Source organism: Cervus elaphus, chromosome 2 (genome assembly GCF_910594005.1).
Source record: "Cervus elaphus chromosome 2, mCerEla1.1, whole genome shotgun sequence".
Lineage (NCBI taxonomy): Eukaryota > Metazoa > Chordata > Mammalia > Artiodactyla > Cervidae > Cervus > Cervus elaphus.
In genome coordinates this window covers 17,863,536-17,888,545 of record NC_057816.1, presented here as the reverse complement: position 1 = coordinate 17,888,545, position 25,010 = coordinate 17,863,536, and the positions used below count along the sequence as shown (strand labels likewise).

Genomic DNA, 25,010 nt, shown 5'->3' with positions numbered 1-25,010 from the left:
GTGTGGGTGTGTGGAGATAACAGAATGGCCAGGAGGAGAAAGACAATGTCATTTCGTATGTATGCTTTGGTGCTGGAGGTCGTGGAGCAGTGACGGCTAGAGGGTGGTTGATGACCACGTCTGGGTGGGTCACTTTAGGCAGGATGGGAAGGTCCACACACCTACCTTCCAGCTTAATTGATTTCATGGAGCTCCCTGTGAAGCCCTGCAGTTTTGTGGGCGTTTGTCGTTTTGATGATGATGCAGGTTGAATGTGGTAAGACTGAGCTTGTCTCTTTGTGAAATCAAGAATCTGAAAAGATGGCGTGATGCAGTCCAGCCTGCTGGGGTTGCTCTCATGTCTCCTCTTTGTTTCCCAAATCTTCATTGCTCTAAATACCCAAAATGTCTTCTCCTCACTCCATCCCTTTGTCAATCTTTGTGAACCTTCTTTAGTTTTTAATTTAACTAGATGCTTATTCCAGAATCGACATTATGGCAGTTGCATGTGGATGGTGGAATAAATTTATTCCACATGTTTCTAATTCGTTTACACTTAACTCATCAAAATGCCCACCTGCTTTTTTTTTTTTTATGAGGTAGTTAATGGCTAAGATGTTTTGTTAGCCTTTGAGTTGGCCTCTTCAAACATTTTCTTTTTTCTTTAGTAATACAAAGCCATAAGCTGTAAAGGGAGCATGTATTCCATTAACTCTTACTGGGCTAAAAGCTTAGTGTGTCAAGGAGTTAAATGGCCATTCAGCCTCATTATATCCCATTTCCTCCCTTCCTTGCCTTTCTTTCTCTACAGCCAAAGAAATAGATAAGCACATATTTAAATAAAATTCACATGCCGTTTGGTCCAGAAACTTACATTTAAAAATGTACCCAGCAGGGATAGATTTTCATTGCAGCATTACATGTAGCAGCAAAAACAACTACCCTAAATGTCCACAAAGGGAGGAATGACTGAATAAGCATCAGGTGCAGTCACAGTGTAGACGGCTGTATTTAAAATGTTTACATAAGCATATCTTTAGGTATTGGGATGAATTATATCAATTATCAACAGAAACAGAGAATGATTTTTAACATATGATACTATTTTAATAGATATAAACTCACTTTCACCTGCTGTAAACAATTTGAAAATCTTTCTTTATGTGTGTTTTTATTAAGAAAAATAATTTAAAAAATTATTTGTTGGCGGCATGGGCTCTTCTCTAGTTGCAGTGAGCAGGGGCTACTCTTTGGTTGAGGTGCCTGGGATTCTCACTGCAGTGGCTTCTCTTGTGGAGCTCAGGCTCTAGGTTGACCGGCTTCAGTAGTTGTGGTGCCCGTGCTCAGTTGCCCCACGGCATGTGGGATCCTCTCAGACCAGGGATCTAACCGGTGTCCCCTGCGGTGTCAGGCAGACTCATAACCACTGGAACACCAAGGAAGTCCCTATATGGATAATCTTCAAGAATGGTAAGGGAGGAGGCTTCCCTGGTGGTCCAGTGGTTAAGACTTCACCTTCCAACACAGGGGATTCGGTTCAATCCCTGGTTAGGGAACTAAGATTCCATATGCTTCAGGGCCGAAAAGCTAAAGCATGAAACAGAAGCAAAATTGTAACAAACTCAATAAAGACTTTAAATAATGGTCCACATTAAAAAGAACCTTAAAAAAAGATTATTCTTATAGACAAATAAGCACTGAGCTTTCATGTCTGGTTGCCACTTACCGTCAGCTCAGCCTTTTCAACATAAGACGAGGCACATTAATTTTAACCACGCATCTGTTTGCTCTGCAATTTTTAGAAATTGGTACAGTCCTGTGTGCCACCACCTTCATCCTTCTTCACCTGCAACTAACCTTAGAAAGGGCTGTGAATTGTTTATCCAGGTGTGCAAAACCACAGTAGTTATTCCTTGATGGTTTTAGGGGGATGTCAGTGGCACTAGTGGTAAAGAACCCACTTGCCAATGCCGGAGACATAAGAAACCTGGGTTCAGTCCCTGGGTTGGGAAGATCCCCTGGAGGAGGGTCGGCAACCTGCTCCAGTATCCTTGCTTGGAGAACTTCATGGATAGAGGAGCCTGGTGGGCTACTGTCCACGGGGTCACAAAGGGTCGGACATGACTGAAGCAACTTAGCACGCATGCACTGGCTAGATTAGCCCTGTCACTGATTTACTCTAGCTGCCTTGTTTTGCTGTTAGGGCATTTGAAGACCACCATGTGGCAAAGAGAAGCTGACATATTGTTGCTGAATCTTGCCTTTCATGTAAATGTGCAGAGGATAAGAAGATAACACATGCGTAGTTCACAAGTAAGTCTGCTTTCTTGATAAGTCCAACTTCCACTGAGCTCATTCATGGAGCATCAAACCACTGAAATGAAAAGAGGAAAGAAAGAAAGCTAATGGCAATTAAATGCATTTCATCTTTACAGTAATCTACCTGGGGAAACTATTATTAGTCCTGCTTTACAGAAGAGGAAATTGAAACTAAGAAAGTTTTGCTAACCTGCTCAAGGTCCCTCCAGGAATCAGTGAGGTCCCGTTCTTTCCATTGTCCTAGATTACCAGCCAATGTGTAGGTATGTGAGTCCATGGGAGCCATTTGGTGTGGGTGGTTTTATGATTTTTCCCAGGAAACTCAGCCAGAGCTTCCCAGTTGTTCCATCAAGTCTGTCTTTTAGGTTAACTGAATACATCTCTACCCATGCCTCTGTGTATGCTGCCTCTGTTCCTCGGAAGCTTTCTGCGGGTATATAGGTCACACATTCCCAGGACATAAATCCGTCAAGCAGGCAGCTTAGAGATCCTTATCCACTCAGACCTTTGACCTTCGCTTGTGTCAACCAGAATGTGGGTGTAGAGAGCCAATGTGGGGACTTGGTGTCTTGGAGGAACAGAAGAAGAGCCCCTAGGAGGTGTATGGGTGCTGGCACGGTGCTCTGGGGTTCAAGTCCTGCTGTAGCTAGGGGTAGACTAGTCTTTGTGGGGAAGGAGGAATTATGCTGGGGAGCCGTGCCTGGAATTGGCCATTCTGGACTGTGCCCACACTTCGCCTAGTTGCATTCACATGCGTCACTTCCTCCCAATTTGCAGAATCCACTTGGGCTTCCCAGGTGGCTCAGCAGTAAAGAATTCAACTGCGAATGCAGGAGACAAGGGTTCGATCCCTGGGTGGAGGAGATCCCCTGGAGGAGGAAATGGCAACCCACTGCAGTATTCTTGCCTGGGCAATCCCACAGACAGAGAAGCCTCAGCTACAGTCTGTGGGGTCACAAAAGAGTTGGCCAGGACTGAGCAGCTAAACAACCACTTGTGGAATCCATGCGATGGAACATTCTGTTTAGCTTCCTGAATGTTCCACTTCTCCCCAGGCTGCCAGGGATGTCCCTGAGCATCAGCCTATCACAAATGTGCTCAGGTTTTCTAATCCCAAAGCAGATTCTCAAAACAGTCCAACACTTGGCAGGCAGCTATTTCTAGGTCGACAGTACACGCAGTTACGTGATACCCATCTTACAACCTTATTGGTCAGGGAGCTGGGTTGAAGAAAACAGTTATTAGAAGATGCATTCACTGTGGTCATGTTTATACTCCTTTTGTCAACTAAAATGTGTTTGTTTAAACAAAGTCTTTGGTTTATGACAGTCATTACTCCCTCTCAGTAGCAGATAATGTGCTCGAATTTCGCAAGTGTATGTAAATGATCCAGGGTGGCTGGGCAGCTGTCTTCCGTCAACATTTTCACATAGCGATAATTCTCAGGAAAAGAGAAAGTCATACTTAATACATAGTGTTATACATCATCTGCCTTCTCAGCAACCCAGGTGGCCCCCCTCCATTGTATGTGCTCATTTATTATTTCCCCTCTATTTTTAAAACCTAAATTTGATTTTTTTAGCCAAAATATAAATAGGGGACTGGATGACTTCACAGAACTTCTGTGAGAATGTGAAATGGGACTGTGTAAATGCTTTGTGGAATGAAAGCTCTGGGTACTGTTTTGTTGGAAATCAGGTCATATATTAAAACAAGGAAAGACAGGGAGCAGCTGGCTGGAGTATATTTGGTCTCCCTTTTCTGCTCCCATTGGTTTGCCTCTCAGGAGACGCGCCGCTTTGCTGCACACACAGAACCCACCCTGTGTCCCGGTGCAGCCACGCTGTTCTTTCCTTAGGGACACACATCAGATACTAGAAACACCACGTGGTGCCTCACTGCGATTGTGTTTATTTACAATGACGGCTTCCTTGAACCCTCCAAACATTTATCAGCATCCCAGAGGCCTCGTGGGTATCTCCAACATCAGAAGGTGCTCTTTCCACTGAGTGAAACTGTTAGTTGCTCAGTCATGTCTGGCTCTTTGCAACCTCATGGACTGTAGCTCCCCCGTCTTCTTTGTCCATGGAATTCTCCAGGCAAGAATCCTGGAGTGGGTAGCTATTCCCTTCTCCAGGGGATCTTCCCAACCCAGGGATCGGACCTGCATCTCCTGTGTCTCCTGCATTGGCAGGGGAGTTCTTTACTGTCTGAATCACCAGGAAAGCCTAGTGGGGGAGTACAATTTTGTCACTGAATCTGCATCAGAGTATTGGGTAAAGATTCCTGAAATTATAAACGTTGGTGATTAGAATGTTGCCTTAAAAAAAAAAAAAAGAATGTTGCCTTAAATCCCTACCATTCTTCTGAAGTTTTTAATTTTGTTTGTGTTTTTTAATGTGAGGTTTTCATTGGGTTTAAGCTTTGTGGAACCAAATATTATAAATCCCCAAAAGCCATTTTTAAATACCCACAATTGCTTTCACCCTACCAGAGACCAGGATTGTCAAAAGAATGATTTTTCCCTATAGTAATCTATAAGGTCAGTGGAAGTCTAATACATTTTTAGTAGGGTTTGCTTTTTTAGAGACTAACAAGTTGATTCTAAAATTCAACTGAAAAAAATTAATTAATGACAATAGCCAAAAAAGTTTTGTAGAAAGAATAAAAAGGGGAAATTTGTTCTAGAATAAAACTCCCCAACACCCCACAATAATAAAAGTGGAATGGTCTTATAGCAGGATCATATATTAGTTGAGTAGATAGAGTCCAGAAACAGATACATGTATATATAAAGTAATCCATCTATTTCTAAGGCCCCATATGACCCAATGTATCTGTAGAATTCTACTCAATGACAACTGAAATCTGATTACATAAGCCTTGAATATGAAGATCTTTAGTTTTTTTTTTAAAGGAATATATTCAAGGATTTTACCCAGTGCACCTCTAAAATGTTTTTCAGAAATCCTCTCAAAGTAGTCTTCACTCTCCCCAAAGTGCAGACTCTTGGCAGCCCCCTCAAAATCTGCCCGTTTCTGTTCCACCTGGTTTCCTAACTTTAACCTCCCCAACCCCTTCTCCTGCATACCCACTGCCCTCATGTAGCAGCTCTACACCTATTTATAACCATACTAATAGAGGGCAGCCCTTGAGAAGGGTGGTTCTTGTCCTAGTTTGGCTGCTTTTCTACAAAGCAGGAAGTTCTCATACTTATGGTGACTAAAATTCCCCAGTAGACTCTCAGAATTCTGATAAACAGAAATTCCCAACTTCATTTCTTTAGGAACTTAATGTCTCAAAGCTGACATTTTAAGTAGTGGACTAGTCAGTAAAGGATCTGGGGAATTGTTGGCTATCTGCTTAGAAAAAATAAAGTGACATGTCTATATTTTACCAAATAAACACTTTGTAACTATGGGTTTCAGTAGATTAGAATATACATGATTAGATTTGGAACTTAAGTATGTTTGTGAATATGTGCGTGCTAAGTCGCTTCAGTCATGACTGACTCTGTGCAGCCCTGTCTATGGACTGTAACCTGCCAGGCTTCGCTGTCCATGGAATTCTCCAGGCAAGAATAATGGAGTGCCAGGTCTTCCTTCAGGGGATCTTCCTGACTCAGGCATGGAGCCCGTGTCTCTTAAAGTCTCCTGCATTGGCAGGTGGGTCTTTACCACCAGCGCCACCTGGGAAGCCCATGTTTGTGTATACACAGGGCCAGTTATGGAAGTTTACCTCTAAGATTTGGGGTTGAAAACTGAGAGAGGAGACTTCTATTTTATATATTTCCGATTGTTTTAAAGTTCTTTTATAACAAATTGTGTTACATTGGTAATGAGAAACAAAGTAGTGGATTTTCCTGGTGGTCCAGTGGTTAAGAATCCTCTTGCCAATGCAGGGGACACAGGTTTGATCCCTGGTCCAGGAAGATTCCACATACCTTGAAGCGACTAAGCCCATGTGCCACAGCTATTGAAGTCCATGCATCTAGAGCTTTTGCTTAGCAATAGGAGAAGCCACTGCAGTGAGAAGCCTGCCCGCTACCAGGAAAAGTAGCCCCTGCTCACTGCCACGAGAGGAAGTCTTAGCAGTAACAAAGACTCAGTGCAGCCATAAATAAATAAAAGAAATAATAAAAAAAAATAGTAGTATAAGAAGCTTTTAGATAGTTTCTTTTTGAAAAAGCATCATTTCATAATGTATACAGATGCAAAACCACTGTACTAGGTATCCTACTTTTATTATAAAACATCATTCCCAGATTTTTTTTTTTTTCATTAAAAGAAAGAAGAAAACCTTAAGTGTTAGCCTTGTCTGGATAGTTATTGGAAGTAGTAGCCCTTGATGATTTATTGTTTAACAACTTTGTGGTTTCTACTGGGTCTTAGATCAGGCATGTGGTCAAAGAACAGGAGAAGTTACCTGTTTTCATAGCTGTGACTGGGGTCCAAAACAGAAGCATGGAAATGAGTAAGAAAATAAATGCCAGCCTAGAGGAGAGAGTATACACATAACACCCGGGAGCTTTTGTGATGTTCGTTTTTAACCCTAAATGAGTATGAGTGTTATCTGGCTCAGATATTCGCCTTGCTCTTGTAGTGAGTTGTTGGGGATGGGCTGAGTCCCAAAGGGCACCCCAGAACTTCCTCTGTTTTCATCATATATCAAGATTGGCTTGGGATGAAAGGTGCTTTCATGACATCAGTATGAAAGTGTAAAAGTGAAAGTATTAGTTGCTCAGTCTTGTATCCCCTGTCCATGGGATTCTACAGGCAAGAATACTGGAGTGGGTAAACATTCCCTTCTCCAGCGGATCTTCCCAACCCAGGGATCGAACCTGGGTCTCCTGCATTGCAGGCAGATATTTTACCATTTGAGCCATGGAGGAAGTCCCATGGAGGGACTTCCATGGAGGAAGAGTTTGAAGAATTCTTTGAAATTATCTCCTTTTACTCACTTGTACAGCTGATAAAACTGAGGCCCAGAGGGATAAAATGATTGCCATAGGTAATGATAGTGACATTTTAAACGCAATTCTATGGAATAATGGAAAGGAAGAACTTTTTCACTTGAGTCTTAAAAGTATCAGCAAACAAAAAAAGGTGCAGCCCTCAGGCCACTCAGCCCTCAGCCACTTCTCCCGCCCCTTGGCGAGCCTGAGGGAACTTGAGAGGGGGACCAACAGGCTGCAGGCTGCCCACTCCCCTTGACCACTGCAGCTGCCCCCAGAGGTGCCCCCTGAGGGACTCAGGAGAAGAAGGAGCCAGATACTGGTCCCAGATAGCTAAGGTGCATATCAAAGGAATGACTTTAGTGAGCCCAGATTTGTTTTTTCCTTGTGTGGAAAAGTGCTAAATCCATTACCTTGAGATGTCTGTGTTTTCTCTCTCCCTCTCTTTTTAAAAACTTTTATTGGAGTATAGTTGCTTTACAATGTTGTGTTAGTTTTGGCTATATAGCAAAAAGAATCACCCATACGTATACATATATTCCCTCTTTTTTGGATTTCCTTCCCCTTTAGGGTGTCATAAAGGACTTGAGTGGAGTTCCCTGTAGTATACAGTCGGTTCTCATTAGTTATGTATTTTATACATAGTAGTGTGTGTATATCAATCCCAATATCCCAGTACATCCCACCAACCCTTCCCCTTTGTCGTCCATACATTTATTCTCTATGTCTGTGTCTCTATTCATACTCTGGAAATTTAAGTTCATCTGTACCATTCTTCAAGATTCCACATACAAGTGATCTTATAGGATATTTGTTTCTCTCTTTCTGACTTACTTCACACTGTATGACAGTCTCTAGGTCTGTCCATGGTTTTCTTTAGTTAATAGAAATCCTTTGATGTTGTGACAACCTAGACTTTGTTGCAAAAATTCCTGTATATCCTGGCTCCTCTCTTACCTCTTCAGAGCAGTCCCTTGGAGCTATCTGCAAGGATGCTCCTGGGCTTCATGTCTTAAGAAAGTCCCTAAAATATAAAACATAACTCTCAACTTTTAGGTTGCGCAATTCATTTCAGTCAACAAAAGAGAGAACATATTTTTGGACAGAAAAGGTCTCCTCTCTTAAAATTCAGAAGAGGCACAGAACTCTAGTGGGAACTACCATGCCCCCTACCCCTGCCCACCCCGGGCCAGACATTGCTAATCAACCCCAGCTCGCTTCCATCAGCTGGACTCTGACCCAGCCTGAGATTCCTAGGCATCCACTATAACAGATCTGAATTTTCATGTGAATTAAAATATTTTGGGCCCCTCTTCTAAATGATGCATCTGTGTGATTCATGGTGTGGTAACTGCCCCGTAGTTCAAGCCAGGGGAACCTAGTTTGACTCCTAAATGTGCTTGTTTCTAGCTCTGTGACACCATCTAAGTCCTTTAGTCTTTCTGGCTGGAACGGTTTTCTTGTCTCTGAAATGAGGAGGTTGAAGTAACTTTTAAGCATCTTTCTACCTCTGAAAAATGTTCTGATTCAAGGTTTGTAGACTTCCCAGGAAGAATTTATACTTACAACCATGTATTTTTTATAAAGACCGGAGGTGGTTCTCAGGTACTTTGTATATTACGAATCTATTTCGGATTCCTTAAGTCTTCAGTTCCTTGCTTTATCTGACTACTTCCTTCCATCTGCTGTGTCATTGACCCATATCTGTGAAACCAGAATTTAGATATTCAACTGGAAGAGATGAGGAAAGAGTCATTTAAAACCAGAGGAATTTCGGGACCCTCTTCTTTGTCGTGGAAGGCTTGAATGTTCTCACCCATCAGGCTGATCTAACCTGCATGTGTCCTGCCCACCCAGCCTCCCCCAATTATACCCGCTTGTGAACAGGAGGCTTTGCCAGGCAGACGGGTCTCAGTGTGGGTCCTCTGAGATCTCTGGCCCCCTTCCTGTCCCCTGCCCCTATGTGACCCACCTCCCTGTTTGTCTTCCAGGCCCCGCTTCCCTCCGGGCATATCCTCTCCTCTCAGTGATCACCCGACAGCCCACGGTCATCTCCCATCTGGTCCCCACCACCCCGGGAATCGCCCAGGCTCTGTCCTGCCACCCTGCCGCCGAAGCTGCCTCTGCGGAGGCCCCAGGCGAGAACCACGGCAGCAGTGAGTCTGAGACGGAGCAGCCCACGCCCCGGCAGAAAAAGCCCCGCCGGAGTCGCACCATCTTCACCGAGCTGCAGCTCATGGGCCTGGAGAAGAAGTTTCAGAAGCAGAAGTACTTGTCCACCCCAGACAGGTGAGGACACGGGGAAGGGACTGTTCCAGGTAAGGCCCTTGAGAAGGGAGACTCTTTTTGCTGTCAGTGTGGCACAGAGAGCCACAAGGACTGTGCTAGGGTTTGTGCAGGGCACTAGGGCAGGAGTCTGTCCATGTCTTGGCTCATGTAATCTCAGCCTTGGTTAAACAAAATCCAGCCCACCTGAGGGCTTCCCAGGTGGTGCAGTGGTAAAGAATCTGCCTGCCAATGCAGGAGATGCAAGAGACCCAGGTTTGATCCCTGGGTGGGGGAAATCCCCTCGAGTGGGAAATGGTCAACTCGTTCCAGTATTCTTGCCTGGAAAATTCCACAGACAGAGGGGCCTGGTGGGCTACTTACAGTCCATGGGGTTGCAGAAGAGTCAAACACTACTGAGCCATTAAGCACACACATAGCTCACCTGAATGCATCATACTTAGCCCCAGAAGCCTGCCTGATGCTGAAGTTTTACTCCTCCCTGCATCTCTGTATGTTAACTACTACAGTACAACAAGCATGGTGAAAGTGAAAGTCGCTCAGTCGTGTCCGACTCTTTGTGACCCCATGGACTATACAGTCCATGGAACTCTCCAGGCCAGAATACTGGAGTGGGTAGTCCTTCCCTTCTCCAGGGGATCTTCCCAACCCAGGGATCGAACCCAGGTCTCCTGCATTGCAGGCAGATTCTTTACCAGCTGAGCCACAAGGGAAGCCCAGCAAGCTTGTTTACCATACAACAAGCATGGTAGAGCTTAGCAAGTGGTTGCCCAGGCGCTCAGCGGGGCAACAGGTTTGGCGTTTAAAACCACTGACACTTAGGATCAGATGCACTGGGACTAGACCTGGAGTTGAGGTCCATGATCTTCCTAGGCTTCTCCCTACCCTCTAACCCCCAACTGGCTCAGCAGGCGCATCTGGCTCCCGCATGGCAGCCTGGATTAATGGGGCTGCGGAGCTGTCAGATGTCCTGATGGACTTGACAGGTAACAAGTCAGAACCATTTGGCTGAGACCAAGGAGGACCTGGATGAAGGTCTCTTCTTTAAGCCCTTTTGAGATCTCAGTGAAGGTGGCTGTGACCCCTGCTTTACTCAGAGGCTTCTGTACCTCCCCACTTTCTTTAATTTAGCATCTTAGCAAAGAAATATGCTGCAAGAGTGTGTGTTCTACCTTGTTCTTTCAAACTCGCTCTGGAATGACTGGCCTAATGTGTGACCCTGTTTATTGGAAGGATTTTCCAGGTACTTTTTCTCTTTCTTTACTTACTGCTTTGTCCATTTCAGGTCTGACCCTATTAAAGAGAAGGAAAGGAAACTCAAAGGCATCTCAAGCTGTTTATTAGCTGCTCAATAAAAATTTGAGAGAGGAGCCTGCAAGTCATTGACTAAAAGGGAATTTGTTTACTGATTCAGTTAGTTGAGCTCCCAGCAGCTGTGTGTAAGGCACTGTGGCAGGGATTATGGGTCCAGAAGATAGCAGAAAAGAAACCTGCTCTAAAGGAGGTCACAGGGAAGGATGTGGCTGCGGTAAACATCACAACTTGGGGTGTGGATGCCAACATGTTCCCGAGGGCTGCAGGAGCACAAAGATATTGCTGAGTATGTCCGGTGGCAGCCGGGAAGCCTTCTCAGAGGAGGCAGCACTTCAGAAGCACTTTGACCCCAGGAGGGAGAGGGCATCCCACAGAGGGAAACAACATGCAAAAGGCACAGAGGTGCTGCTGGGCATGCTGAGGGCCGTGCAGGTGGTCGGGCATCTCCAGCTTCAGGGGGGAGGGGGTGTGGGGGGAGATGAGGCTGCAGAGATGGGAAGTACCCTGTATGTCTGACCAAAAGATGTGAACTTTGTCGTGCAGGCTGTGCGTCAGCAGCTGTGAAGAGCTGCAAGTGCTGTGGCCAGATTTACGTTTTATTTTTTTTTAATTTTTGTTTATTAAAAAAATTTAGGCCATGCCCTATAGCATGTGGGATTTTAGTTCCTTGATCAGGAAGCAATCTTGGGCCCCCTGCATTGGGAGCATGGAGTCTTAACCACTGGACTAGCAGGGAAGTTCTGAGATTTACATCTCGGAGTCCTCATATTGGTAGCCCCATAAGTAACAGAGAGAGAAGAGTGAGAAGAGATGGAGCAGGGAAAGCAGGTGGACAGAGTCCAGGGAGGGTCATTGAAGACGTGAATTAAGGTGGAGACGGTGGGAACAGAGACGAGAGAATAGATCAGAGACTGTTCTGAAGCCGGAACAGACAGAATTTCCATTGGCATGAGGCAGAGAGCGGAGAATTCTGTGGCTTCTACATGGGCCACCAGGGAAAGAGGGACAAGCTGGAAGGCAGAGGGCAGAGTGAGTTTGGTGAGGAAAGAGCGTGTTGTTTTGGACATGTGTAATTTGGGGCACCTTCAGGCAGAGGATGGAGGCAGGTCTGTGATTTGGGGGTTAACAGATGAGATCTCTGGGCTTCCCTGGTGGCTCAGATGGTAAAGAATCCGCCTGCAATGAAGGAGACCTGGATTCTATCCCTGGGTCGAGAAGATCCCCTGGAGAAGGGAATGGGTACCTACTCCAGTATTCTTGCCTGGAAAAGCCCATGGACAGAGGGGCCTGGCGGGCTACAGTCCATAGGGTTGCAAAGAGTCGGATACAATTACGTGACTAAGCACACACGTGCGCACACACACTCGAGCGCACACACACACGGTGTTCTGCTATTCTGATGCCCCCCAGTGTAACGAAGCGCCTCCTGTACTCAACACACATGGAGTAGAGGAGGTGGAGTGGGCATCTGGATTTATGAATCAGCACACTCAAGATGACATTCTAGGCTTATTTTAGAAGTCAGAGAATATTTTTTAGCAGAAACGTTACTTCCAAATCAACCTCCCGGGGTTTCCTGCTACCTGCCCAGGCACCTCTCAGGTGAGCTTGATTCCCTTGCCTGCAGAGGAGGACCATCTGGCTGGCGTGGAGGCTGTGCCCGAGCTGCCCCGCCAGCTGTTCCTCACCTCGTACGTGACCGGGGCCATGAGCACGCCGCCTCCCACGGCGCACACCCTCTTCCCCTGTGTTTGTTTCTCCAGTCTCCTAGGTGACCCCATTGAAGCGAATTTGCGCAGGGAAGTGAGAATCTGTAACCGCGGCAGGTAATGAGAGAGAGCTGATGACAGCGAAGTGTGTTTCTGGGGCCAGCATGAGTCAGGAGTGCATTTTTCCCAAGTGAGCTCATCCTGGTTGGCCAGTGCCGTGGCAGAGCTGTGAACTGATCCTTCCATTCACTGATGCACCTGACGGCCTTAGGTGAACTGGCCGGGAAGGCTGTGGGGAGGGGGGAAGCCCTCTGCCTCCAGGGAGGTCTAGGGGACCCGTGGGATGGCCCTCCTGGGCTCTTGGTGTTTAAATGAATAGCTATCTGGGATGCCAAATTATGGCCAGAAAGGTTATGGTGCAGAATTTACCTATGCCCCCCAAAGAGCTATCCAGAGATACCATGAACTGCTATATGGTTGTTGATAACACTATTGCTTATAGTGTACCCACTGGGTGACAGACACTGTTAGGTGCTTTACATTAGCAGTTCTCAAAGGGTTTGGTCTTGGGACCCTTTTACATTCCTAAAAATTTTTGAGCCTCACCCCCCCCGCCAGAGAACTTTTGTTGGTTAAACTATTGATATTTACCAAATTAAGTATTAAAGTTGAGAAAGTTCAAAAATATTTAGTTATTCATTATGGGATAACAATATTAGGCCTATCACATTAACATAAATATCAATTTTTAAATTAAAATCATTTCCAAAAGAGTGAGAAAAAATGGTCTTATTTTCACTTTTTCAATTTTATGTCTACCTTAATAGAAAAAGTTTAGATTCTCATATGTGCTTCTTGGGCTTCCCAAGTTGTGCCAGTGGTAAAGAATCTACCTGCTAATGCAGGAGACCCAAAGGGTGCGGGTTCAATCCCTGGATCAGGAAGATCCCCCGGAGAAGGAAATGGCAACCCACTCCAGTACTTCTTGCCTAGAAAATTCTATGGACAGAGGAGCTTGGTGGGCCACAGTCCATGGGGTCGCTGAGTCGGACACGACTGAGCACGCGCACACACCTGGGATGCAGGGCTTCATTAGTGGGGAGGGTGAGGACTGCTAGCACTAGGAATTTATTGGCTTCAGTCTGTTAATGACTTTCAATAAAACTGTCAGCTTACAGTAGCCCTTTTACTGGGCAGCAGATAGGTGTGAATGGGGATTGAAGCCAGGAGCTGAAGTCCTTGACGGAAAATGGTTTTTATTATTGGAGATTGAATTGGGCACTCTGGTCCAAGCAGGGGGTCTGAGAAGTGTGCCTGGCACTCCAGGAGCCACGCCTGGAACCTTCACTCCTGTACCACTGGTCTTCCTGATGGTGAGGTGCCGCTTGTTACTCCTCAGGTAGAGAAAGTTGAAGCTGAGGTGCTGTGCTTAGTCGCTCAATCGAGTCCAACTCTTTGTGACCCCGTGGACTGTAGCCAGCCAGGCTCCTCTGTCCATGGGGATTCTCCAGGCAAGAATACTGGAGTGGGTTGCCATGCCCTCCTCCACGGGATCTTCCAACCCAGGGATCGAACCCAGGTCTCCCGCATTGTAGGCGGATTCTTTACCAGATGAGCTACCAGGGAAGCCCCAGGGAGGCTTGGGTGCAGCTGAGGATGTGTACCCAAGTCCCCGTGGCCCAGGCTGGTGGCTCTGCAGGCTACAGAGAAATGTCGGACCATCCTTAGCCGTGGAATGGGGAGCAGGAGGGGTACGGATGTAATGTTCCTTTTGGAATCTGGCATCATAACAGTTGAGGGCAGGGATGGAGGATGAGTCAACCTGTCAAAACGTATTTTTGAGCCTTTGTTCTTGATGTAGAATGTGGTAAGCACATTGTTGATTGTGAAAGAAGCAGTGGAGTTGGGGAGGCAGAAATAACCCATGAGAAGCAGAGACCAGTGAGAACTCAGAGCCCCCGGGGTGAGAGGTGACCTGTGCAGAGGAAGCAACCTTCAAGGGGGTGTGGCGAGATAGCAGGGCCGGGGGAGGGGGTGGCGGGGGGCTCACCCCCCCGAAAAATGTGACTGTATCTTTCCTCCCCAATTTGGATTTGGGGTCAGAGTGTTCATTTTATGCAGGATCAGAGAAAAGAGCCTGTCGGGTCAGGGAGAGGACTTTGCAGTGAAGGCTCAGAAATTTTTTTCAGGTTCGATGTAGACAGTTCTTAGGTTTGGGCATCTATTTCTTAGCTTCACAGAGTTTCCTCCATAGGATTCTGGGAAGGAAAGCAGAGCTCTTTGGGAGGAAGTGTTTTAAGGGGGAGGTCCACGTGTTGGTAACAGGCTCCCACCTCTGCTGCCCCTTCCCCTCTTCCTCATCCTCCCCCTGTCTCTCGTGCCTTCTAGGTTGGACTTGGCCCAGTCTCTGGGACTCACTCAACTGCAGGTGAAGACCTGGTACCAGAACCGCAGGATGAAATGGAAAAAAATGGTAAGAAAGAGAGTAAGTCCTAACCAAGGGCCCATCGTGATGGGAAAAATTCTTACTACAGGGCTGGCGAAGAAGGCAGGAAGGACCCTTTGGTGGGTTGAGCTCCAGAGATTGGAAGCCCTTTTATGATGCTGGCTGGGAGGGAGGCCGTTTGAACAAAGGGATAAGCAATTCTTTCTGACCCGGATTTCCTGACCAGAAGGATATTCTTTTTGACAGTTTCATTGGAAATAAAAGAAAAAGAAAGGCTCCAGGCTTGTCAGTTGCTGCTTTTAACCCCACCTGCTAGCCTTTTCAAAGAACTTCCTTCCCACTCCCACCAATAGCTAAGAATAGAAGTCAGTCCTCTGTGTTTTTAGAGGACATGCAGGGTGCACCTGCTCTTGTAGCTGTGTGTCTTCTAACACAGGGATTCTCGACTCCAGTGGGCATCAGAGGAACCTGGGTGGCAGGTATGAATGCAGAACTCAAGGCCCTTCCTAAGATTCTGCTTTGCTGGCCCAAGGCAGGGCGTGTTAACTAGCACCCAGGTTCCTCTGATGCACATGGTATAGTGACTCTGGTTTCCCAAATACCACTCTAGTGCCTTACAGATGAGCCGTTCCCTATTTGGTTTTTAAATGAACTTATATAGCAATAGAAGGGGAAAACGTGGAAGCAGTGACAGATTTTATTTTCTTGGGCTCCAAAATCACTGGGGACAGTGGCTGTAGCCATGAAATTAAAAGATGCTTGCTCCTTGGAAGAAAAGTTATGGAAAACCTAGACAGCATGTTAAAAAGCAGAGATAACACTTTGCTGACAAAGGTCCATATAGTCAAAGCTATGGTTTTTTTCAGTAGTCATGTACGGATATAAGAGCTGGACCATAAAGAAGGCAGAGCGCGGAGGAACTGATGCTTTAGAATTGTGGTGCTGGAGAAGACTCTTGAGAGTCCCTTGGACTGCAAGGGAATCAAACCAGTCAGTCCTAAAGGAAATCAGTCTTGAATATTCACTGGAAGGACTGATGCTGAAGCTGAAACTCCAATACTTTGGCCACCTGATGTGAAGAGCTGGCTCTTTGGAAAAGACCCTGATGCTGGGAAAGACTGAAGGCAAGCGGAGAAAGGGCAGCTGAAGATGAGATAGTTACATAGCATCACCGACTCAATGGATATGAATTTGATCAAATTCTGCGAGATGCTGAAGGAAAGGGAAGCCTGGTGTGCTGCAGTCCATGGGGTTTCACAAAGTTGGACACGACTTAGTGACTGAACAGCAACAACGAATTAGTGTAAACATCTCTTTAAAAAAAATCTCTACATTTTAAGGAACTCATTTCATAATGGTTTAGCCCGCTCTCTTTTTCTTATTCAAAAAAGGCAACAGTTAAATCCAGATTTTCCAAAGCAGTTGTCTCACTTCCAGTTTTGAAAACTCCAAGGGTCAAAGTGAAAGCCCAGAGAAAATAGGAGGGTTGGGAAGAGAGTGGGAATAAACCTTTGACCCAGGCCTTTCCATGTTCTTGCTAGGTTTCTGGGCCCCTCTCCTGTCCTGTGGACCGAACATCTCAGGCCTGCCTGCATGATGTCCTAATTGCTAAGCCATCTGGTCACAAGCCTTGGTGTCTCAAGGGCTGGAGTATGAATTTTCTACAATGACCAAATAACTAAGACCCTCTTCCCCTGCACCAGCCACCTAGTTTTCAGAAACAAAAAAAGTTAATAGGCACTTTTTGATAATGGGTAATAGATTTTGAGTTTTCTCCATTTTGTGTTTTTATCCAATATATCTATTTTTTTCTCTGAAAACTTTGGTTCTTGCTATTGCCTGCTAACAGGCTTCCAGATGGCGCTAGTGGTAAAGAACCAGCCTGCCAGTGCAGCAGGCGTAAGAGATGTAGGTTTGATCCCAGGGTCAGGAAGATACCCTGCAGGAGGAAATGGAAACCAAATCCAGTATTCTTGCCTGGAAAATTCCATGGACAGAGGAGCCTGGTGGGCTGCGGTTCATGGGGTTGCAAAGAGTCAGACATGACTGAGTACCCACAAGAGTACCCACAAGAGTCCAGAGGAGAAGTGAAATATTGGGACAGCTTTCAGGGAGCAGTTGAAATGGAAAGATAAATAAGATTCAATTAAACATGTTGCTCCCCAACTTCTAGAATGCTCAGACACCCGTGGAGCCTTTCAGGGGACTGATCTCTAAGGGAACTAGATCTGGGACCTGGAAACACTGGGCTGTGTTTCCAGGCGTGCCCCTCCCTGCTTGGCTTTGGGCAGGTCTTTTCACTGCTTTCTGTGCAAGTTCCACCACCCACCTCCTTCCCCGTCCCATCATCGTCATCAAAATTGATGTCTCCTGAGTGGCAGAGGCATTGTTTGAGTTGGTTATCAGCGATCTTTTCGTGAGTCACACGATGGAGGCACTGCCAGCACCGCCCAGTGCCGGTGGGGAACACGTGTGCCCCTGCCGCTGACGTCAGCTGTTTTCCACCAGCCTCTGCAGTGCTGGCACAGCCGCAGGCCGCGTGTTGATGGTTATCAATGTCATAGAAAACAAAATGGAAGTAACTGCACAGATTTAAATCTCCAAGCAGTCCACAAGTCAACTGAATGCAGGCCCCTTCCGGAAATTCGAGTCCACTTCATTTCACCTTATGAGCAGTTACTTTTCACCAGGCAGTAGAGATGTGGCTATAAGACACCAGTTGTTGTTGTTGTTCAGTTGCTAAGTTGTGTCCTACTCTTTGTGACCCTGTGGACTGCAGCACACCAGGCTTCCCTGTCCTTCACTATCTCCCATAGTTTGCTCAAATTCATGCCCATTATGTTGGTGATACCATTCAACCATCTCATCCTCTGTTGCCCCCTTCTGTTGCCTCCTACCCTCAATCTTTCCCAGCATTAAGGTCTTTTCCAATGAGTAAGATACCAGGCCATCCATTAAAAAAAATTCAAAAAAGGTACTCAGTCAGTGGGGGTAGCTGACCTGTAAGTCGCTCATTATTCAGAGTGATCAGGGCAACAGTGGAAGGAAATAAAAGGTTCAGCATCAGTAGGAGAAGGGAGGGCTTCCTGGAAGAGGTGCCATCTAAGTTGGGTCTAATGGATGAATAGACACCTGCCAGATGAAGTTGAAAGGGTGTCACCGGCTGAAGGAAGGAGCAGAAGTACGTGGGGGCACTGTGAGGACCTCAGAACGGCTGGAGTGAAGAGGAGAACAAGGTAGCTCAGGTATGGGTCACGTTCTGACTCTCCCCAAACAGCGAGGCATTGTTGGGATCCTGATTGCTTCATAGTTTCCCCTGGTAAAACTTTCAAGGCTGTCTCCTCAAGGACGGGGGAAGAAAAGAATAATTGAGCAATAAAGATGTCTCAAGGCAAGTAACCTCACTGGAACTGGAAAAAGATTAGCATTCCCTTCTCAGAGTTACTCGCATGCTGCCAGAACCGAGATAGCATCTCTGACTAGTTTTTACCAGTCAGCGTGTAGAACCTTTAGCAGGTTGGGTAAATGTGGTCTCCCACATTCGGTGGGATGCTCACCCTCCCTTCTGTGTCTGCTTGGCTTGGGTTCCAGTAGGGTCCAGTGGGCTTCGTAGCGGGCCAGAAGTACCTAATCATTCAGGGGTACTTTTCATCTCCAAAGTAGGGTTCTGTTCTGTGAGAGGGTCCAGACGGTTGGTATCTTCCTCTCCCAGTCACAGAACTGGGTGGGCCACATACCACACACAGTGGTCATCTTGTGCACTGAAATTCTCCAGCTGGTCAACAATTCTGTGAAACGGCTACCGGTTTCTACCTATGTAATCGAGGGCAAGCGCCTGTTTCCTCATCAGTAAATGTCTGATGTCCACCTTACAGGGATGCAGATGAGGTCAGTGAGCCAGTCTGAGCCAGTCCCTATAGGACTCAGAACAGTGTCTGCCCCATAGGATACAGTCAAGAAGCGTTAGCTGCTGTTTGTCTCGGTGTTTTTTGTTTTTTTTTTTTAATTTCTTTACCCATCCACAAAATTCATGTCTGTAGAAAATCTAAACTTTTGGAGGCCAGGAGAGATAATCTGAAAATGAATTCTGCAAGCTTCCGGGATGCTGGTTAAGACAGTCAGGTGTTTTTCTGCATCCTCCCCACTTCCAAGCCTTCCCCGGTCTGTTGGTGCTTTAGCATTCAGGCTTGAGTTGAGTGGAACATCCCATCTTCTGGCAGAAAATCTGCTAAACAGTGAGCTGGGGAAATATCTGTGCTGGAGATGGTGAACGTCTGTTTCAGAGAAATAGCATCAGGTACATGGCTCTCCGGACTTCCTTGGTGGCTCCGTGGTAAAGAATTCACCTGCCAATGCAAGAGATGCAGATTCGATCCCTGGTTCAGGAATATCCCCTGGAGAAGGAAATGGCAACCCTCACCAGTATTCTTGCCTGGGAAATCCCATGGACAGAGACGCCTGGTGGGCTACAATCCATGGGGTTCCAAAGAGTCAGACACGACTGAAACAACAACATGGCTCTCATCATTCCCATAGAGCTGTAGGTAGAGAAAGGGAGCAAAGAGGCAGTGGGTTAATGAGTCCATGGTCTAGGATCTCTTGGGAGGTTAGAAGGTCGGTAAGATAAATGTGGTAGAAATATCAGTTGAACCCTTCCCTTGCACATTACATGCAATGAAATACTAATATGAGTGTTAGATTCAGACAATTGAGGTTTTGTGTTCAATCCCAGCTCTGCCTTGGGTTGCTTTTTCACAATGACAAACCACTTCTGCCTGAAAAGTGAGGGAGGTAGAAGGTTCCTCTCTGCACTGACAGCTGGGTCCTCCCGTCAGTGTGCCCATCACCCGCCCACCTGTGCAGGTTGAGAAGGAAGGTCCTGACATCCCCAGCAGGAGGGCATGGGAGAATCTAGTTTTAGAGTTTGGAGGAAGGCTGCCAGCAGGCCAGGTTAATAAAAGTAGGTGGTGCGCTGGGTGTTTTTACCAGAGGCATGTGACCTCACGTGCAACAGATTGCCTCGCCTCTCTGGACGAAGGAAAGTAAATTGGCTCCAGAGATGCCTAGGGAGGAGGGGTCCTGAGAGAAGGGCCGCAGAGTGCATGTGAGTGTGTAGTCCTAACGTGGGGTGGTTGCGAGATAATTGCATGTCTCAGGTGTGCTGGGAGGCAGGGGCCAGAGGTCAGGTGCAGAAAGCAGCCAAGAGTGTAGTTATATCCTAATTATTGCTTGTGCTGGAATGTTTTATTCCATTTATAAAATGGTCTGATTGTTTTGATTTTTTTTTTTTCTTCATGCTGTAGGAAAACAGCCAGGTGGGGTCTAGCCAAGCTGTGTGGGTGGTGTTCCCTAATTGCTGGGCTGGACTTTCTTTTGCCAATTAGGTGGCTTCCTTAGACCTGCTCTTTTATAACTTGATTACTACATGGGGCAACTCGATTTTGTATAACCTCTTTCATACCGAGTGGAGCTGCTTTCAACATGTCAATTTCATCTTGGCACATTTGGGTGCTTTCAACAGCCTGTGCTCACATTGAAACCAAAATCAGATACTGACATATGAAAAGGAATATAGAGACGTCTTTTCCCCAGAGATTGATTCTGTCAGCATCTCTATCTTTTTAGAAGTCCCCTTCACATCTCTGTGTTAGCTGTTTGGGTTGAAAGTACAGTGGCTGAGTAGATGCCCAGCTAAATGGAGGTGTTTAGTGCAAATTTATGGTTTTCCTTATACCATAAGCAAAAGTTAACTCAAAAGGAATCATAAGCCTAACTGTAAACATTAAAACTATGAAACTCCTATGGCTGATTCATGATGAGGTTTGACAGAAAACAACAAAATTCTGTAAAGCAATTATCCTTCAATAAAAAAATAGATTTAAAAAAAGTTATGAAACTCAGAGGGAGGGGACATACATATACCTGTTGCTGATTTATGCTGATATATGGCAGAAACAACACAATATTCTAAAGCAATTGTCCTCCAATTAAATTTAAATATTAAAAAAGGAAAAAAGAACTATGAAATCCTTAGAAGAAAATATTTTCTTTTAGAGTAAATGCTTATGACCCTGGGTTAGGCAAAACCTTTTTAGATAAGATACCAAAAGCACAAGCAATAGCAACAAAATTGGACTTCATGAAAACTAAAAACTTTTGTTCTGTTGAAGGACATCATCAACAAAGTGAAAAGGTGGGACTTCACTTCTTATTTTCCAGGGGTTAAGAATCTGCCATGCAGCGTAGGGGATATGGATTCAATCCTTAGTCAGGGAACTAAGATCCCACATGCCAAGGAGCAATGCAGCCAATAAATAAATAACATTTTTAGAAAGGATGTGAAAAGGCAACACAGAACTAGAGAATATATTTGTAAATCTTCTATCTGATAAGGGGCATTCATCCAGTGTATTAGTGTTAATAGAGAACTTATAACTCAGTAATTAAAAAAGACAACCACATTTTTAAACAGGCAAAGGATTTGAATAGACACTTCTGCAAGGAAGATATACAACTGGCCCATAAACACATGAGAACATGCTCACCTTCAGTAATTATCAGGGATGTACAAATCAAAACCACAGTGAAATACAACTTTACAACCTTTAGGATGGCTGGAATCAAAAAGACAGGTAATAACAAGGATTGGGACTTCTCTCTGGTCCAGTGGTTAACATTTAACCTTCAAATGCAAGGAGTGCAGGTTCTGTCCCTGGCTGGAGAACTAAGATCCTACATGCCTTGAGGCCAAACCAAAACAAAAGCAATATTGTAACAAATTCAATGACGACTTTAAAAATGGTCCACATCAAAACAGCCCTTAAAAAAATGAGTTTTGCAGAGGATGTGGAGCACTGGAGCCCTCACATACTGCTGATTGGAATGTAACATGGTGCTCCTGCTTTAAGGGAACAGTCTGGAAATTCCTCAGTCTTGGACTTACCCTGTGGCTCAGATGGTAAAGAATCTGCCAGCAATGCGGGAGACCCAGTTTCTATCCCTGGGTCTGAAAGATTCCCTGGAGAAGGGAATGGCAACCCACTCCAGTATTCTTGCCTGGAGAATCCCAAGGACAGAGGAGTTGCTGGGCTACAGTCCATAGGATTACAAACAGTTGGACACAGCTAAAGTGACTTACCACACACATACGCATTGCTGTTTTACAGAATAGGAAACTGAGTCCCAGAGTCTTCAAAGGACTCTCCCAAAAACAAAGTAGACAAGGGACACAGTTGGTATTTAATCTAGTTATTCTACTTTCAAAACAAGAACACACTCTCTCCTATGCGTTACTGCTTCTTCAAGCAACATAAAACTGTATGTTTCATGATATCTCCTTTTCTGATTACAGAAATACTTATACATGATCATTATTGAAAAATTAAAAAATACATAAAAAAAGAAAAATAATTGAAATTATCCTTGATCTTGAGACTACAAGCAGGGTAGTGTGTAGCTGTCTAGCCACCAAATTAAATTATGCTGGTTTAGAACCCATTTTCACAAAAATGTATTAATAATATTTCCCATGTTATTATATGTTGTCCTATATAACGATTATAATGGTTGTTAAGTTTTCTCTCTTTGCCGTGTACTATAATTATGTACTCAATTATATGGTGGAAACTTTAGAGTATGTTTTTTTTGCTGTTGTTGCCAATTGTGATGAACATTTTTGCACATCAATCATTGTCCCAATCTTTGATGACTTCCTTAGGCTAAATTGTTAGAAGTAGAATTTCTGTGTCAAACATTATGCACATTTTTTTTAAGACTTTTGATTTGCATCCTCAGGTTGTCTTTTGAAAAAGCTGTACCAATTACACTTTTACACAGGCATATGAGTGTTTATTTTCCTGTTTGTGACAAATATTGTTTTTTTTCTTTTAACTTATCAACTTGCTGTCACATTCATATTTTAATTTTCCTTTATTTCCCTATTTTTGAAGTTGGATTTTTATGTATTTATGATCATTGTATTTAATAGAAATGATATTGACTAAAAGTGCATCGAACCTTTCATGAATGAAGCTGTCTTTGTAGACTGCAGGTGACTCATGGAGAATATTTTTTGCCAAACTTTGCAACTTCATTGCTGGGAAGGAATGGTTTAGAGCAGGGGTTCCCAACCTCTGGGATCTAATGCTTGATGATCTGAAGTGAAGCTGATGCAATAAAAATAGAAATAAAGTACACAATAAAATGTAATGTGCTTTTATCATCCTGAAACCCTCCCCTCCCCGGTCTGTGGAAAAACCATCTTCCACAAAACCAATCCCTGGTGCCAAAATGTTGGAGACCACTGGTTTAGAGGTGGGGGAGTGGGAAAGTGGAGGGAAGAAGTTATTTCTTAGATTTGATCTCGTTTGTCTCCCACGTAGGTTCTTAAAGGTGGACAGGAAGCACCCACAAAGCCCAAAGGTCGTCCCAAGAAGAACTCCATCCCCACATCAGAAGAGATCGAAGCTGAAGAGAAGCTGAACAGCCAGGTTCAGACCCAGGAGCTCCTGGAGCCCTCCCAGGGCCTGGAGGGTCTCTGTGATACACAGGAACCAAAGGCACGCGGTGTCCCCGTGGAGGTGGCCAAGTCCCCAGGCCAGGCCCAGGAGTTGCCAGTAGCCTCTCCGGAACCCCCACCATCAAGCTAAGATAAAACTCTTGGTGGGGGGAGGGGGAGACTGGGAAGAAGGGAAAGAAAGAGGGCAGGGAGACGAGGGAGAAGAAAGCTGCCGAGAGCCCGAGACCTGGGGGAGAAGACCACGGCCGGCTCCCTCCCTCCTGCCCGTGGCTCTCAGCTCCAGCCTTTGAGGAAGACTTGCTCACCTTGGCCTGCTCTTCCTAAAAGGCTGCCTAAGCCACACAAGCCCTTGACTAAGGGACACAGTGCCTTGGAACTGCCGGCCCCAGTGGGGGTGACGCCGTGCAGCTGTCCGGGTCCAAGCTCCCCCTGGCATGATGGGGGACACTGCGACCAGCCTCGGAGCAGCTAGCCATCAAAGCAGAGAGACGGAGGAGTGGGCAGCATGCCCAGGTTCCTTGCTGACTCAGCACTTATTTCTGTAGTTTTAAAAGAGAATTTAATGTTTTTGATTGTTGTTTTTTTTTGGGGGGGGGGTGGTCGGTGAGGGCGGGCAGATAAGAGTTGGGGGAAGGGAGTTTTGAGTTAATAGAATAAAGTTTGTTTGTTTGAAGACATGCGTGCCTTTATGCCCATTATATGGTAGTCAGGTGACCCAGGAACTGATAAACCTTGTTTTTCTCGCTTCATTCAGTTGCCATCCCTGAAGCTGCAATGCAGATATGTTAAGATAACTTTTATTTTTTAATTAAAAATAAATCTTTTAAAAAGGATGGGGTGTGTTGTTTCTTCCGGGGAGTGTATTTAGATCTTGAATACATCCTATGCAAAGAGGGTGGTGCTAATGCAGGAGACACAAGAGACTCGGGTTCGATCCCAGGTCTGGGAAGATCCCACATGCCAAGGGACAACTCGGCCCGTGTGCCACAGCTGCTGAGCCTCAGCTCCCTAGAGCCCGTGCTCCATAACGAGAGAAGCCAGTGGAGTGAGAAACCCCTGCACCACGACTCGAGAAAGCCCACACACAGCACCAGAGCCTCGGCACGGCCAAAAATAAAGGTAAGGAAAAAAAATAAAAACTCGTAAGCCTGAGAGCTTGTAGTACACAACTCCTTCGACAGGACTGGATTCAAGCGTCGTGATGGCCACTTTGACTTTGCTAAGGCCGTGCCTTCCCCTGGCCTTTGAGATCAACAAAGAGAAAGCAGTCTCTCTCTCAACGCGGAGGTAAGGACTTGGCCTCCGAGAACCAGTTCGTGCAGCCCACACCCAGCTGTCGGCCACTGCCTCCCTCACCTGAGCCTCCCCCCCCTTCCCCCCCCGCCACCGCCCAGGGCTTTAGGATCTGCCCACCAGGTGGTGTCCCCACGGCCAAAGTAAGCAGGTGAGTCCTGCCAGCTGGGTCTCCCACTTGAGGAATCATTC

General features: G+C 45.6%; 1 protein-coding gene across 1 annotated transcript in view; it reads left to right on the top strand.

Annotated features, from left to right (window-relative positions):
• Positions 1 to 24,358, top strand: part of BARX2 (BARX homeobox 2) — a 76,366-nt gene extending 52,008 nt beyond the window's left edge. The window contains exons 2-4 of the mRNA XM_043873268.1: positions 9,244 to 9,541; positions 14,950 to 15,034; positions 23,389 to 24,358. Of these exons, the coding sequence (XP_043729203.1) occupies positions 9,244 to 9,541; positions 14,950 to 15,034; positions 23,389 to 23,655 (650 nt within the window). The 3' untranslated portion in view covers positions 23,656 to 24,358. The remainder of the gene's footprint in view (positions 1 to 9,243; positions 9,542 to 14,949; positions 15,035 to 23,388) is intronic.
• The last annotated feature ends 652 nt before the right edge of the window (positions 24,359 to 25,010 follow it).